Source organism: Dama dama, chromosome 10 (assembly GCF_033118175.1).
Source record: "Dama dama isolate Ldn47 chromosome 10, ASM3311817v1, whole genome shotgun sequence".
NCBI lineage: Eukaryota > Metazoa > Chordata > Mammalia > Artiodactyla > Cervidae > Dama > Dama dama.
This window is the reverse complement of record NC_083690.1, coordinates 29,651,311-29,664,277: the sequence shown is the minus strand read 5'-3', so window position 1 is coordinate 29,664,277 and position 12,967 is coordinate 29,651,311. Positions and strand designations below refer to the sequence as shown.

Sequence of the window (12,967 nt, the reverse complement as noted above, 5' to 3'; positions counted from 1 at the left end):
AAATGATGAAATAAAGAATCTTGAAGAATCAAAAAGGAAGATGGGATATTAAAAAGAATAAAAATATCCTAGGTCAATACAATAGACTGTTCTTTTATTCATGAATTTTATAAGCCATATTTAATGATTGGGACAAAATTATAATACCATCTGATATTGATATTTCAAAGTAGAAAGGCAAAAGAAGTTAAATGTAAGTACTGTCTTCACAGTCCACTCAAAGAGGCAAAATGTTGATACCAGTAGATTGCGAAGACACAAATATGTACTGTAATACCCAAATCAACAACTATGAAAACTATACAGAGATACACTCAAAATGACTATAAATAAATCAAGATGGGATTCTTATAAGTGTTCAAGCAACCTGCAGAAAGATAAGAAAAACAGAGGAATAAGGACTAGAACAAACAAAAAGAAAACAAATAATAAAATGGCAAATATATACTTCAATAATTAAATAGGAATGATCAAAATACAGCAATCAAGAAACAGAGATTGACAGAGCAGGTAAAAATACAGACTCTTTCCTTTAAAAAATTCTTTTCCAGGTGTCCCTCTCTTTATAAGAATCATAGTGTCAGACTTGTCTTTATAAGCTGATCTGAGAGAATTTGTCTTTAAATAAAGCGGTTTAATCCACTGGTTTATAACTGATGTATATTCACAGTTCAGTTGTCATATAGTTTTGTTTTTTAGCTGTGTCCTTTGATTTCTGTCTTTTGCTATATTGTTTTGTATGCTTTATCCTCTAAATTAAACATAAAGATAGCTCTCCTTGTTATATTCCTATTCCTGATTTTTTAACTTTATGAAATATGCATTTTAAATTATATTTTCTGAATAGTAAAGTGAATGGAATAAAGAACTTCTGACATTTCCTTAAAGAAAAAATTGGCTTATATTTATTCTCTCATTTCTCAATGTCTGTTAATATAGTTTGGTATATTCTGATTTTGTAACATTTTTATTGAAATGGTTGTAGATTCACATGTGGTGTTAAAAAATAATTCAGAAAGATCCACCCAATTTCCCCCAATGGCAACATTTTGCAAAGTCACAGTACATTATCATAAATGGGATTTTGACATTCATAAAATCCATCAGTATTCCTCATATTTCCCTTATTTTATGTGCACTCATGTTCATGTATGTGTAGGTTCACTACTCTACAGTTTTTTCAGATGTGCAGGTTTCGTGTATCCAACACCACATTCAAGACAGTGAACAGTTTCATCATATTCTCATACGTCTACCCCCAATCCCTAACTGTAGCTAACCACTATTCAGTGTTTAGCTCATAAGATTTTGTCATTTTAAAATATTTTTATAAGTAGAATCACGCAGTATGCTTTACCAACTGAGCTATCAGGGAAGCCCAATAGCAACAAAACCCTCAATTTAAAAATCTGAGACCATGGCTACCCAAGAGAAAGACTACCATTTCCCAACATGCCTTGCTGCTGGGTGTGGCAGCATGACCGACTTCTGGTCAACCACGTGACTAGCTTCTGGCCAATTAGACACAAATAGAAGCCCTGTATGCAGCTTCTTCAAAGACTTGTGCTCCATTTCCCTTTGTTGGCTTTCTGATGGGTGGGTGCAGATGTGGACATAAGCCACCTGGATACGGTGATATTGGAGGATTTCAGAGCAATGAATCAGAGGGCAACAGAGAATTGAGTAAGAGTGATTTCTATTTGCTTCTATTCTGGTTGTACCACTGTTAGCTTGGTTTCAGTCACATTCTACTGAATGTATATCCCAACATAGGACCTATAGTGTCTCACAAAAGCTGATCTTTACGCAGACATCCCCAACCTCATCTCCGGCCACTTGCCTGCCAAGCTCTAGTCAAGCTCGCCTCTCTTCACGGTCCTAGAATTTGCTGTTGCCTCCCCATGGTAAACATTTACCCCGGAGGTTGCACAGCTGGTACTTCCTCATGATTTAAGTGTAAGTTCAAACATCACCTCTTCAGAGAAGTCTTTTTTTCACCCTCTATTTAAAGTTGTGTAGTACCTACCCTGGGTATATGCTGGTGAGATTAAAAAAAAAAAAAAATCCCCCTATCAATGCAGGAGATCTGGGTTTGAACCCTGGGTCAGGAAGATCCCCTGGAGAAGGAAATGGCAGCCCACTCCAGTATTCTTGCTTCGAGAACCCTATGAACAGTATGAAAAGGCAGAAAGGTAGGACACTGAAAGATGAACTCCCCAGGTCGGTAGGTGTGCAATATGTTCCTGGAAATCAGGGGAGAAATAACTCCAGAAAGAATGAAGAGATGGAGCCAAAGCAAAAACAACACTCAGCTGTGGATGTGACTGGTGATGGAGTAAAGTTCGATGCTGTAAAGAGCAAGACTGTATAGGAACCTGGAATGTTAGGTCCATGAAAAAAGGCAAATTGGAAGTGCTCAAACAGGAGATGGCAAGAGTGAACATCGACATTTTAGGAATCAGCAAACTAAAATGGACTGGAATGGGTGAATTTAACAGAGACGACCATGATATCTACTACTGTGGGCAAGAAGCCCTTAGAAGAAATGAAGTAGGCATCAAAGTCAACAAAAGAGTCCAAAATGCAGTACTTGGGTGCAATCTCAAAAATGACAGAATGATCTCTGTTCCTTTCCAAGGCAAACCATTCAATATCACAGTAATCCAAGTCTATGCCCCAATCAATAATGCTGAAGAAGCTGAAGTTGAACAGTTCAATGAAGACCTATAAGACCTTCTAGAACTAAAACCCAAAAAAGATGTCCTTTTCATTATAGCGGACTGGAATGCAAAAGTGTGGAGTCAAGAGATACTTGGAATAACGGGCAAATTTGGCCTTAGAGTACAGAATAAAGCAAGGCAAAGGTTAATAGAGTTTTGCCAAGAGAACACACTAATCATAGAAAATACCCTCTTCCAACAACACAAGAGAAGACTCTACACATGGACATTACCAGATGGTCAATACTGAAATCAGATTGATTATATTCTTTGCAACTGAAGATGGAGAAGCTCTATAAGTCAGCAAAAACAAGACAGGGAGCTGACTGTGGCTCAGATTATGAACTCCTTATTGCCAAATTCAGACTTAAACTGAAGAAAGTAGGGAAAACCACTAGACCATTCGGGTATGACCTAAATCAAATCCCTTACGATTATACAGTGGAAATGACAAATAGATTCAAGGGATTAGGTCTGATAGAGTGCCTGAAGAACTATGGACGGAGGTTCATGACATTGTACAGGAGGCAGTGATCAAGACCATCCCCAAGGGAAAAAAAAATGCAAAAAGGCAAAATGGTTGTCTGAGGAGGCCTTACAAATAGCTATGAAAAGAGAAGCAAAAGACAAAGGAGAAAAGGAAAGTTATTCCCATATGAATGCAGAGTTCCAAAGAATAGCAAGGGTAGACATGAAAGCTTTCCTCAGTAATCAGTGCAAAGAAATAGAGGAAAACAATAGAACGGGAAAGACGAGAGATCTCTTCAAGAAAATTAGAGATACCAAGGGAATAGTTCATGCAAAGATGGGTACTATAAAGGATAGAAATGGTATGGACCTAACAGAAGCAGAAGATATTAAGAAGAGGTGGCAAGAATACACAGAACTGTACAAAAAAGATCTTCACGACTCAGATAATCATGATGGTGTGATCACTCACCTAGAGCCAGACATCCTGGAATGCGAAGTCAATTGGGCTTTAGGAAGCATCTCTATGAACAAAGTTAGTGGAGGTGATGGAATTCCCATTGAGCTATTTCAAATCCTAAAAGATGATGCTGTGAAAGTGCTGCACTCAGTATGCCAGCAGATTTGGAAAACTCAGCAGTGGCCACAGGACTGGAAAAGGTCAGTTTTCATTCCAATCCCAAAGAGAGGCAATGCCAAAGACTACTCAAACTACTGCACAATTGCACTCATCTCACACGCTAGCAAAATAATGCTCAAGATTCTCCAAGCCAGGCTTCAACAGTACGTGAACCGTGAACGTGCAGATGTTCAAGCTGGATTTAGAAAAGGCAGAGGAACCAGAGATCAAACTGCCAACATCCGCTGGATCATTGAAAAAGGAAGAGAACTCCAGAAAAACATCTACTTCTGCTTTATTGATTATGCCAAAGCCTTTGACTCTGTGGATCACAACAAACTGTGGAAAATTCTTTAAGAGAGGAATACCAAAACACCTGATCTGCCTCCTGAGAAATCTGTATGCAGGTCAAGAAGCAACAGTTAGAACTGGACATGGAACAACAGACTGGTTCCAAATTAGGAAAGGACTATGTCAAGGCTGTATATTGCCACCCTGTTTATTTAACTTATATGCAGAGTATATCATGAGAAATGCTGGACTGGATGAAGCACAAGCTAGAATCAAGGTTGCCAGGAGAAATATCAATAACCTCAGATATGCAGATAACACCACCCTTGTGGCAGAAAGTGAAGAAGAACTAAAGAGCCTCTTGATGAAAGTGAAAGAGGAGAGTCAAAAAGCTTAAAACTCAACATTCAGAAAACTAAGATCATGGCACCTGGTCCCATCACCTCATGGCAAATAGATGGGGAAACAATGCAAACAGTGACAGACTTTATTTTCTTGGGTGCCAAAATCACTGTAGATGGTGACTGCAGCCATGAAATTAAAAGAAGCTTGCTCCTTTGAAGAAAAGTTATGACCAACCTAGACAGCAATATAACAGCATATATTAAAAAGAAAAGACATTACTTTGCCGACAATGTCCATCTAGTCGAAGTTATGGTTTTTCCAATGGTCATGTATGGGTGTGAGAGTTGGACTATAAAGAAGGCTGAGTGCTGAAGAATTGATGCTTTTGAACTGTGGTGCAGGAAAAGACTCTTAAGAGTCCCTTGGACAGCAAGGAGATCCAACCAGTCCATCCTAAAGGAAATCACTTCTGAATATTCATTGGAAGGACTGATGTTGAAGCTGAAACTCCAATACTTTGGCCACTTGATCCGAAGAAATGACTCATTTGAAAAGACCCTGATGCTGGGAAAGATTGAAGGCAGGAGGAGAAGGGGATGACAGAGGATGAGATTTTGGATGGCATCACAGACTCAATGAACATGAGTCTGAGTAAGCTCTGGGAGTTGTGATGGACAGGGAAGCCTGACATGCGGCAGTCCATGGGGTCACAGAGTTGGAGATGACTGAGTGACTGAAGTGAACTGAACTGGCATTGTCTTTCTTTGGGATGGGAATGAAAACTGACCTTTTCCAGTCCTGTGGCCACTGTTGAATTTTCCAAATTTGCTGGCATATTAAGTGCAGCACTTTCACAGCATCATCTTTTAGGATTTGAAATAATTCACCTGGAGTTCTATCGCCTTCACTAGCTCTGTTCGTAGGGATGCTACACCTAAGGCCCACTTGACTTCGCATTCCAGGATGTCTGACTCTAGGTGAGTGATCACACCATCATGGTTATCTAGGTCATGAAGATCTCTTTCGTATAGTTCTTCTGTGTATTCTTGCCACCTCTTCTTAACATCTTCTGCTTCTGTTAGGTCCATACCATTTCTGTCCTTTCTCGTGTTCATCTTTTCATGAAATGTTCCCTTGGTATCTGTAATTTTCTTGAAGAGATCTCTCGTCTTTCCCATTCTATGCTTTCCTCTATTCCTTTGCATTGATCACTGAGGAAGGCTTTCTTATCTCTTCTTGCTGAACTTTGGAACTCTGCATTCAAATGGGTATATCTTTCTTTTTCTCCTTTGCCTTTAGCTTCTCTTCTTTTCACAGCTATTTGTATGGCTTCCTCAGAGAACCATTTTGCCTTTTTGCATTTCTTTTTCTTGGGGATGGTCTTGATCACTGCCTCCTCCTGTACAATGTCACAAACCTCCTTCCATAGTTCTTCAGGCACTCTATCAGATCTAATCCCTTGAATCTATTTGTCATTTCCACTGTATAATCATAAGGGATTTGATTTAGGTCAGACCTGATTGGTCTAGTGGTTTTCCCTAGATGGTTGGATGGCATCACCGACACGAGGGACATGAGTTTGAGTAGGCTCCGGGAGTTGGTGTTGGACAGGGAAGCCTGGTGTGCTGCCGTCCATGGGATTGCAAAGGGTCAGACACAACTGAGTGACTGAACTGATCTGAACTGTGGATTTTAGAGGATTCATCAGCCTGATCCCAAGAGGTCTCCACCAGCTCCACACCTGCCTTGTTTCTTTCTCTCTTCCCTCTGAACTTGAATGGAAGATATTACCCTTACTAGACCTAGTCCCCATTTAGATAACTTTGAATGAAAATTCTATGCTTTCCTGAGGTCTACAGTATATTCACATTACACACAGACCCTGTGTATTAGGCTTTTAAGTAGATTTAAAAAAGAATATAACTTTACATGAAACATGGGAAAATTCTACTGGACATAAGAATTAAGTCACTGGTGCCAGGACTTTTGGAGAAGGCAATGGCAACCCACTCCAGTACTCTTGCCTGGAAAATCCCATGGATGGAGGAGCCTGGTAGGCTGCAGTCCATGGAGTCGCTAGGAGTCTGACATGACTGAGCGACTTCACTTTCACTTTTCACTTTCATGCATTGGAGAAGGAAATGGCAACCCACTCCAGTGTTCTTGCCTGGAGAATCCCAGGGACAGGGGAACCTGGTGGGCTGCCATCTATGGGGTCGCACAGAGTTGGACACAACTGAAGCGACTTAGCAGCAGCAGCAGCAGCCAGGACTTTCCTGGATAATATGACCAGTGACGTTTTCTTCTTTTTGGCTGAAGTCACCTGTCAGCCCAACCCAACCACAAAGCTGAGAACCCATCATGAATTTATTTAGAAGGGATATTTAAAATTACTTTCAACTTATTATTTTTCTTCTGATTATGAACTCAATGCAGACATTCTTCTAAAGGGTGAGTTTTCGAAATACTAACTGGATATAAGGTGACTGATACATTGGGGAACTGCAGCTGGCCTAGGCCTCCTGTGGCTTCTGCAACAAGTGGCCACCCAGCTGCTTGGGGTGACCACTGATTCTCAGAGGCTTTGCCTGAATTCTTTTCCTCCAGGCAGCTGGCAGTCACCATTTTGATTATAAACTTGAACTCTCACGTAAATTTTGTGTGCTTTATTTACCATAGCAATGGACACATGTATTAGAAAGTCCAATCACTTTTTTTTTTTGCCACTGAAAACAGTTGTTTTACAGTGTGATTTTGTTAACTTCATTGAATAGTAACAGAATAGATCCTATGGTCTAATTGTAAAAATTTCAGAAACTACATACAAGGATAAAGAAAATTTACATTCACATTTATTCCAAGTCATAATAAACAGTATTGTCAGAATTACTACATTTTCCCCAGTTTTTGTCTCTGTATGAATATAAATGGATATATAATAGTTGTAGGACAAGGATGTAATTACACTGTAAATTAAAATCTCTAGATTGTAGAGTGAAAATATTATTTTAAAAAATTGCACAGTATCCCATCTTTGTAAGCGCATTTTTCTACACCTCTAACTAATTTCATATGACAGAGTCTTAGACGTAGAATTATTTTTAATTATAGGGTTTAACATTGGAAAAGTTGTAGAAAACTATCTCCAAATAGTTTTCAGAAAAGTTTTAAAATTTACATTTCTACTGGTAGTATATGAGTTTGCCCATTTCCTCTCACTCTTGACAGCACTATTATATGTTTTATTCTTTTCCAACTTGATAGGTGAAAACTGTTATCCAATTACTATTTTAGTAGATATTCCTTAGATTTCTAGTGAGGTTGAGAACTGTTTTAATGTTTGTTTAAAGTAAAGTATCCATCAATTGCTATTTCTTATCCCACTCATCTATTATCATTTCTAGAGGTTTCCATATTGTTTTAGAAATGCTCTCCACATATACCTTAGTCTATTCCTGTATTTTTTCCTATTACTTTTTAAACTATTTATTTCTTTATTTATTTGGCTGTGTTGGGTCTTAGTAGCAGCATGCAGGATCTTTAGTTGTGGCATCTGGGAGCTAGTCCCTGACCACTGACAGAACCCAGTGCCACAGGATTGAGAGCACAGAGTCTTAACAAACCCCTGGATTGCCAGAGAAGTCTCCCAATTATTTTCGGAAACATCCTTTCAATAGTTTAGTAGTTTTTATTTATGATTCTTCTGTTGCTTTAATGCTTAGAAAGGCAATTCCTACTTAGAAGATTAGCTACATATTGACATGTAATTCCTCCGTCTTTTGAAACAGTTAAAACATATACTGTTATATGGACTAAAGACCAATGATACTTATAAATATGGGTAAGTGAGGGAAAACCCCAAATGACCAAGGTCTGAATTAGACCAGTAAGCCTTATTGGGTGCCTGCCCCACGTGCCAGGATCACTAGAAATCTCAGTGGCTCTCAATCTTGGGCGAGCATCAGAGCCACCTGGAGGGCAGATTGAACCCAGAAAGCTCCAAAACCCAAAAGCTCCAAACCCAGAAAGCTCCAAAACCCAAAAGCTCCACCCTGGAGCTTTTGATTCAGTGTTTCTGGGGTGGGATCCAGGTGTTTGCAAATCTAACAAGTCCCAGGCAATGCTGATGCTGCTGGTTCAGGAACAAGACTCTGAGAACCTCTGCTAAGTTTTCCATGCTCCATATTTCACAGGCAGTAAAATTGCTTTGGGGATTCAAGCATTCGCTGTCAATCTAACAGGCCTCGTGATGGGCATGGCTGCTGAAAGCTATTTAGGTTCCTAAGATGATTAAGAACAGCAGCTTTGGATCCCAAACTTCGATAGAGTGGCACGTTGACAAAATATTGAGGAGAGAACCATTCTGTTGGTGCCAGATTTGATGTAAGAAGAGACTCTGCCTGCTGGAATGCAAGTTATCCTTAAAAGAACAAAGTCAAAATCCTGATATTTTCTAGGTCTTGGTCACATGCAACAAACACCTCATGTGAATGAATATAATTTCTTCTGTCTCACTTGCTTTCCCTGCAAGTTTTATCCAAGGTTGACCTCACAGGGCAGATAATTTACAATTTCACAGATGAACACATTGTAGATACTTCATAGTTATTTGACTAGCTGGGGACTATATTTACTTTCCTTTCATCTTCTTTTTCTAATTATACAAATAATGCATGCCCATTGTCAAGCTTTTGAAAAATACAGAAAGATATGATCACTCATCATGCTATCACATATGGAACGTCACTGTCAATATTCGGGCATATTTTTTCCAGTTCTTTCATGCATAACAGATTTGGCATCATATTGTACCTGGAGCTTTCTGGAGTGTTTCTTTCCTGAGCACACAGCTGTGAGATAAACTAGACCTATTTGTAAACAGGCAAGCAAAAGCTCACTCTGGAGCATGCACAAAGAGCAGGAAGCCCTGTGAGTTTCTTTGTTCTCAACCTCCAGCCCCAAACCTGTTCCCACACATCCAATGCCATCCATTGAACAGATCCATTTGCTTAAATATTGATGTGTTTCATTTCTTAAATCAGAAACTGTAAATTAGGCACTTCCCTGGTGATCCAGTAGTTAAAGATCCGCCTTGCGAATGCAGGGGATTCGGGTTTGATCCCTGATCAGGGAACCATGATCCCACATGCCGCAGGGCAACTAAGGTCCATGTGCTTACAACAACTGAGTCCACGCGCTTCAGAACTTGTGCTCCTCAACAAAAGAAGCCAATGAACTGCAATGAAGACCGAGCACAGGCCCCCCCAAAAAAACAAACAAAAAAAACCCCTGTAAATTAATCAAGTCTTAATGAAGTTTGACTATACATAAGATAAAAATGTGAGCCAAGGAGCCAAGGTGTTCTACCCATACAGGTACAGGTAAGTCCCAATGGTAAGACACCACTGGCTCCTCTCCTAGCTAAGGGTGGGACTCATCTCTCTCTCTCTCTTCAAAGCGAGAAGAGTTTAACAGAAGTGTTGGTTGGACCTAGATCACCAGAGCGGCATGATCTCCTGTGATGCTGGTCATTACCTCTGCCATTTGGTCATTACCACAGTCTGCGGGCTCATGGCAGAACACAGCTGTGCACAGCGCTGGAGGTCATGGAGGAGGAAAGATGAAGGGCTGTTGTGGGGACTCAGGTGAACCCGAGATGCAGATGCTTCCTGGCATGGAAGCATCTGTTGCAGTAGATACCTTCTTGGGTACAAGTGGCCTCGTGGTGTGTGGTGCGAGTGATTGGCAGAATAAAGTGACTTTGAGGACCCCGCTGCTCTGCAGTTGCAATGGAGCTTAAGTGTTGAGCATGAAAGCCCTCCCCACCCCCACCGAGCATCTGGCCCTCTCACCCCTCCCTCACCTCCTCTCCACCACTAACGTACACCAAGTTCTGCTCAACTACATCACAGCAATAACAGCCAACACTCGGGACTTTGATGAATAAAGGAGAAAAAGACAATATGAATTCCACAAGTTATTATTTGCTACATAAAAGAGAGGTTCTGAACTGGCAGCCAAGAAATCTGTGAGCCTCACACCCAGAGGACTAAGTATCCAGGGAGGACACAGACTCTGGGGCATGGCCCTCGTGTTAGTAGCCAATCAATTCCATCTTCACTGAAACCAGTTTCCCGCAAAGAGCCAGGGGCTCAAAACTTTGGGGATGAGCACCAACTGATAAATAGCCCTTTTTGCAGAATCTCATTTGATTTTCTTCTCCCCTTGGCCCTGTAGGCTAGAATGCCAGGAATGAGTGAGCCCTCGAGAGCAGACTTAATTTGCAAGGTGAGCCTAGGGCCTGGTGGGATCACTTCTCAGAACACAGAGAACATCCATGGTCAGTTTTCCTCTAAGATAGGGAGAAACCAAAACCTGAAAAAAATGAAAGGCCGTGACAGCAGTGTCAGGCCAGGAAGCTGAAGCCAAATTACAGCCCCATTCCCCTTTGTGGTCGGCAGTCTCCGAGGTGGTCCTCAGTGACCCCCTCCTCTGGGTATTCACTGGGAGGAGTCCTCTCCCTCCACTGAAGGCGGATGCCCTTTGTAACCAACAGGATTGAGGTATAGTTGAATTACAATATTGCATCAATTTCTGCTGTAGAGCAAAGTGACTCCGTTACACATATATATACATTGTTTTTCATATTCTTTTCTATTGTGGTTTATCATAGAGTATTGAATATAGTTCCCTGTGCTATACAGTAGGACCTTGTTTATCCATTCTCCACATACCAGTTTGCATCTGCTAATCCCAAACTTCCAACCCAACTCTCCCCCACCCTCCTTCCCCTTAGCAACCACCACTCTATTCTCTATGAAGGACTGTCTTAAAAGTCTTTTGTAAAACCCATAGTGACTGTTAGACTACCGGATAGGTAATAAGTTCTTACTAAGTATCTGTTGGTTTTATGCAAGATGATAGCAGATTAAGACTAGAGGCACACGCCCAGCTGCAGTCCTTTACTAGACGAGAGAAGCACCTTTAGTTAAGGAAGAAAAGCACATCAAGGAGTCAAAGAAACCACCCTGTGTTGGAATGGTATTTTACATGTCTAAACCATAATTCAACTTAATTTGACAAATCATACTCAAATTTTTAAAATAATTATTGATGAGCCATTCCCCAAATTCCATAATCACAAAGTAACATTCGTATTTTAAAGTTAAAGAATATAAAGAAATGACTTATAGCACATCAAAATAATTCAAAGGTCATTGTTACTTGGAATTTCTAAGACAGCTTGCAGATAGAAACAGAAGCAAATTGAGAAGTATCAAATACAAGTTTTGAGCTAAAACCATTCTGTCCTCTTGAGAGATAGGATCCAAACACACAAGGCAATCATATCCTCCTCTCAGCAAGGACCTCCTGAACCAGGAATGGCAGTGAGTACAGGCAATACCAACATGTCCTTCCTAAGTGTCTCCAGGAAAAAGGCTTTTGTAAACCAGAAGAGGGGGAATCTCATTTCCCCAAAATGCAAAACTATCTTTGAAATAGGGAATAAATAGGGAGATATTTCACTCTTCCAAGACTTAAATGAGTATAGTTTTGATACTTGTTTTCAGGGGACCTAGTATGATCTCAACTTAGCTGTCCAGTTCAAGGAGTGTATGTCAATCGAGCCCAGAAGAGAGCTTCACATGCTGAACAGAAGCCCCAAATTCACAGTCAAATGTTAGTCCCAAACCCATGTTTACTATCAAATCTAATATTTAAACAAAGTCTTAACTCACCTGCCAGAATATGCTGTCTATTGTGTTTCCAAGAAAACCATCGCGACCTTCTGAAGACACCAGTTTGGGGCCAAGAATGGTCATGAATTCATCAAAATCCACCTGGCCGTCCCCTGGAAGGAGAAGATATAAATATGAGTTGAAAAGTAGCTGAAATTGACCTACCCAATGTTTATTTCATTATTTCACTGGAAATATGAAATAAACATCTCCATGAAATAAAATCAAGGAATAATTTGAAATAATGAAATAAACATCTTGGAGTGGATGAATAAAATAAACATGAAATAAACATCTACATGCTTTTCTCCATGGCATGACCTTGATCAACGAAGAGCTGGAACCATTTCTGAAAATTGTGCAACACTCTTAAAATAATAGAAGACAACCAAGAAACTGGAAACAATTAGTACCTCCAATACCACCTATCCCTAATCATTTGTTAGTATTTATATCTAAATCCCAACCAACACCTCCTACAACCTCACAGGTGCTGTATTTCCTGAACCCCAAGTTGCCTAGCTATACAGGAGAGAAATCACACCTTCATCCCAATCTCTTCCTTCATACTGGTCAATCACACATATATTTAGTCATCAAGTCTCACTGATTTCAGTTCTTAAATAGCTGTAGCTGCTCTACCTTCTTCATTAATTCAGTTGCTAATTCAGTTCCAAAAACACTGTGATAGGAAAATGCTTCCAAGAATGTTCTAATAATAATTACAGTGTTACTAGTAAAATGATTTCTGTCCTCATATTCTCACCTCCTCACTCTCTTCCACA

At 40.1% G+C, this 12,967-nt stretch overlaps 1 protein-coding gene across 1 annotated transcript in view; it reads right to left on the bottom strand.

Annotated features, from left to right (window-relative positions):
* The window catches only part of CALN1 (calneuron 1), a 401,744-nt gene that overhangs the window by 163,183 nt on the left and 225,594 nt on the right, over nucleotides 1-12,967 (bottom strand). The window contains exon 4 of the mRNA XM_061153364.1: nucleotides 12,183-12,295. Within this exon, the coding sequence (XP_061009347.1) occupies nucleotides 12,183-12,295 (113 nt within the window). The remainder of the gene's footprint in view (nucleotides 1-12,182; nucleotides 12,296-12,967) is intronic.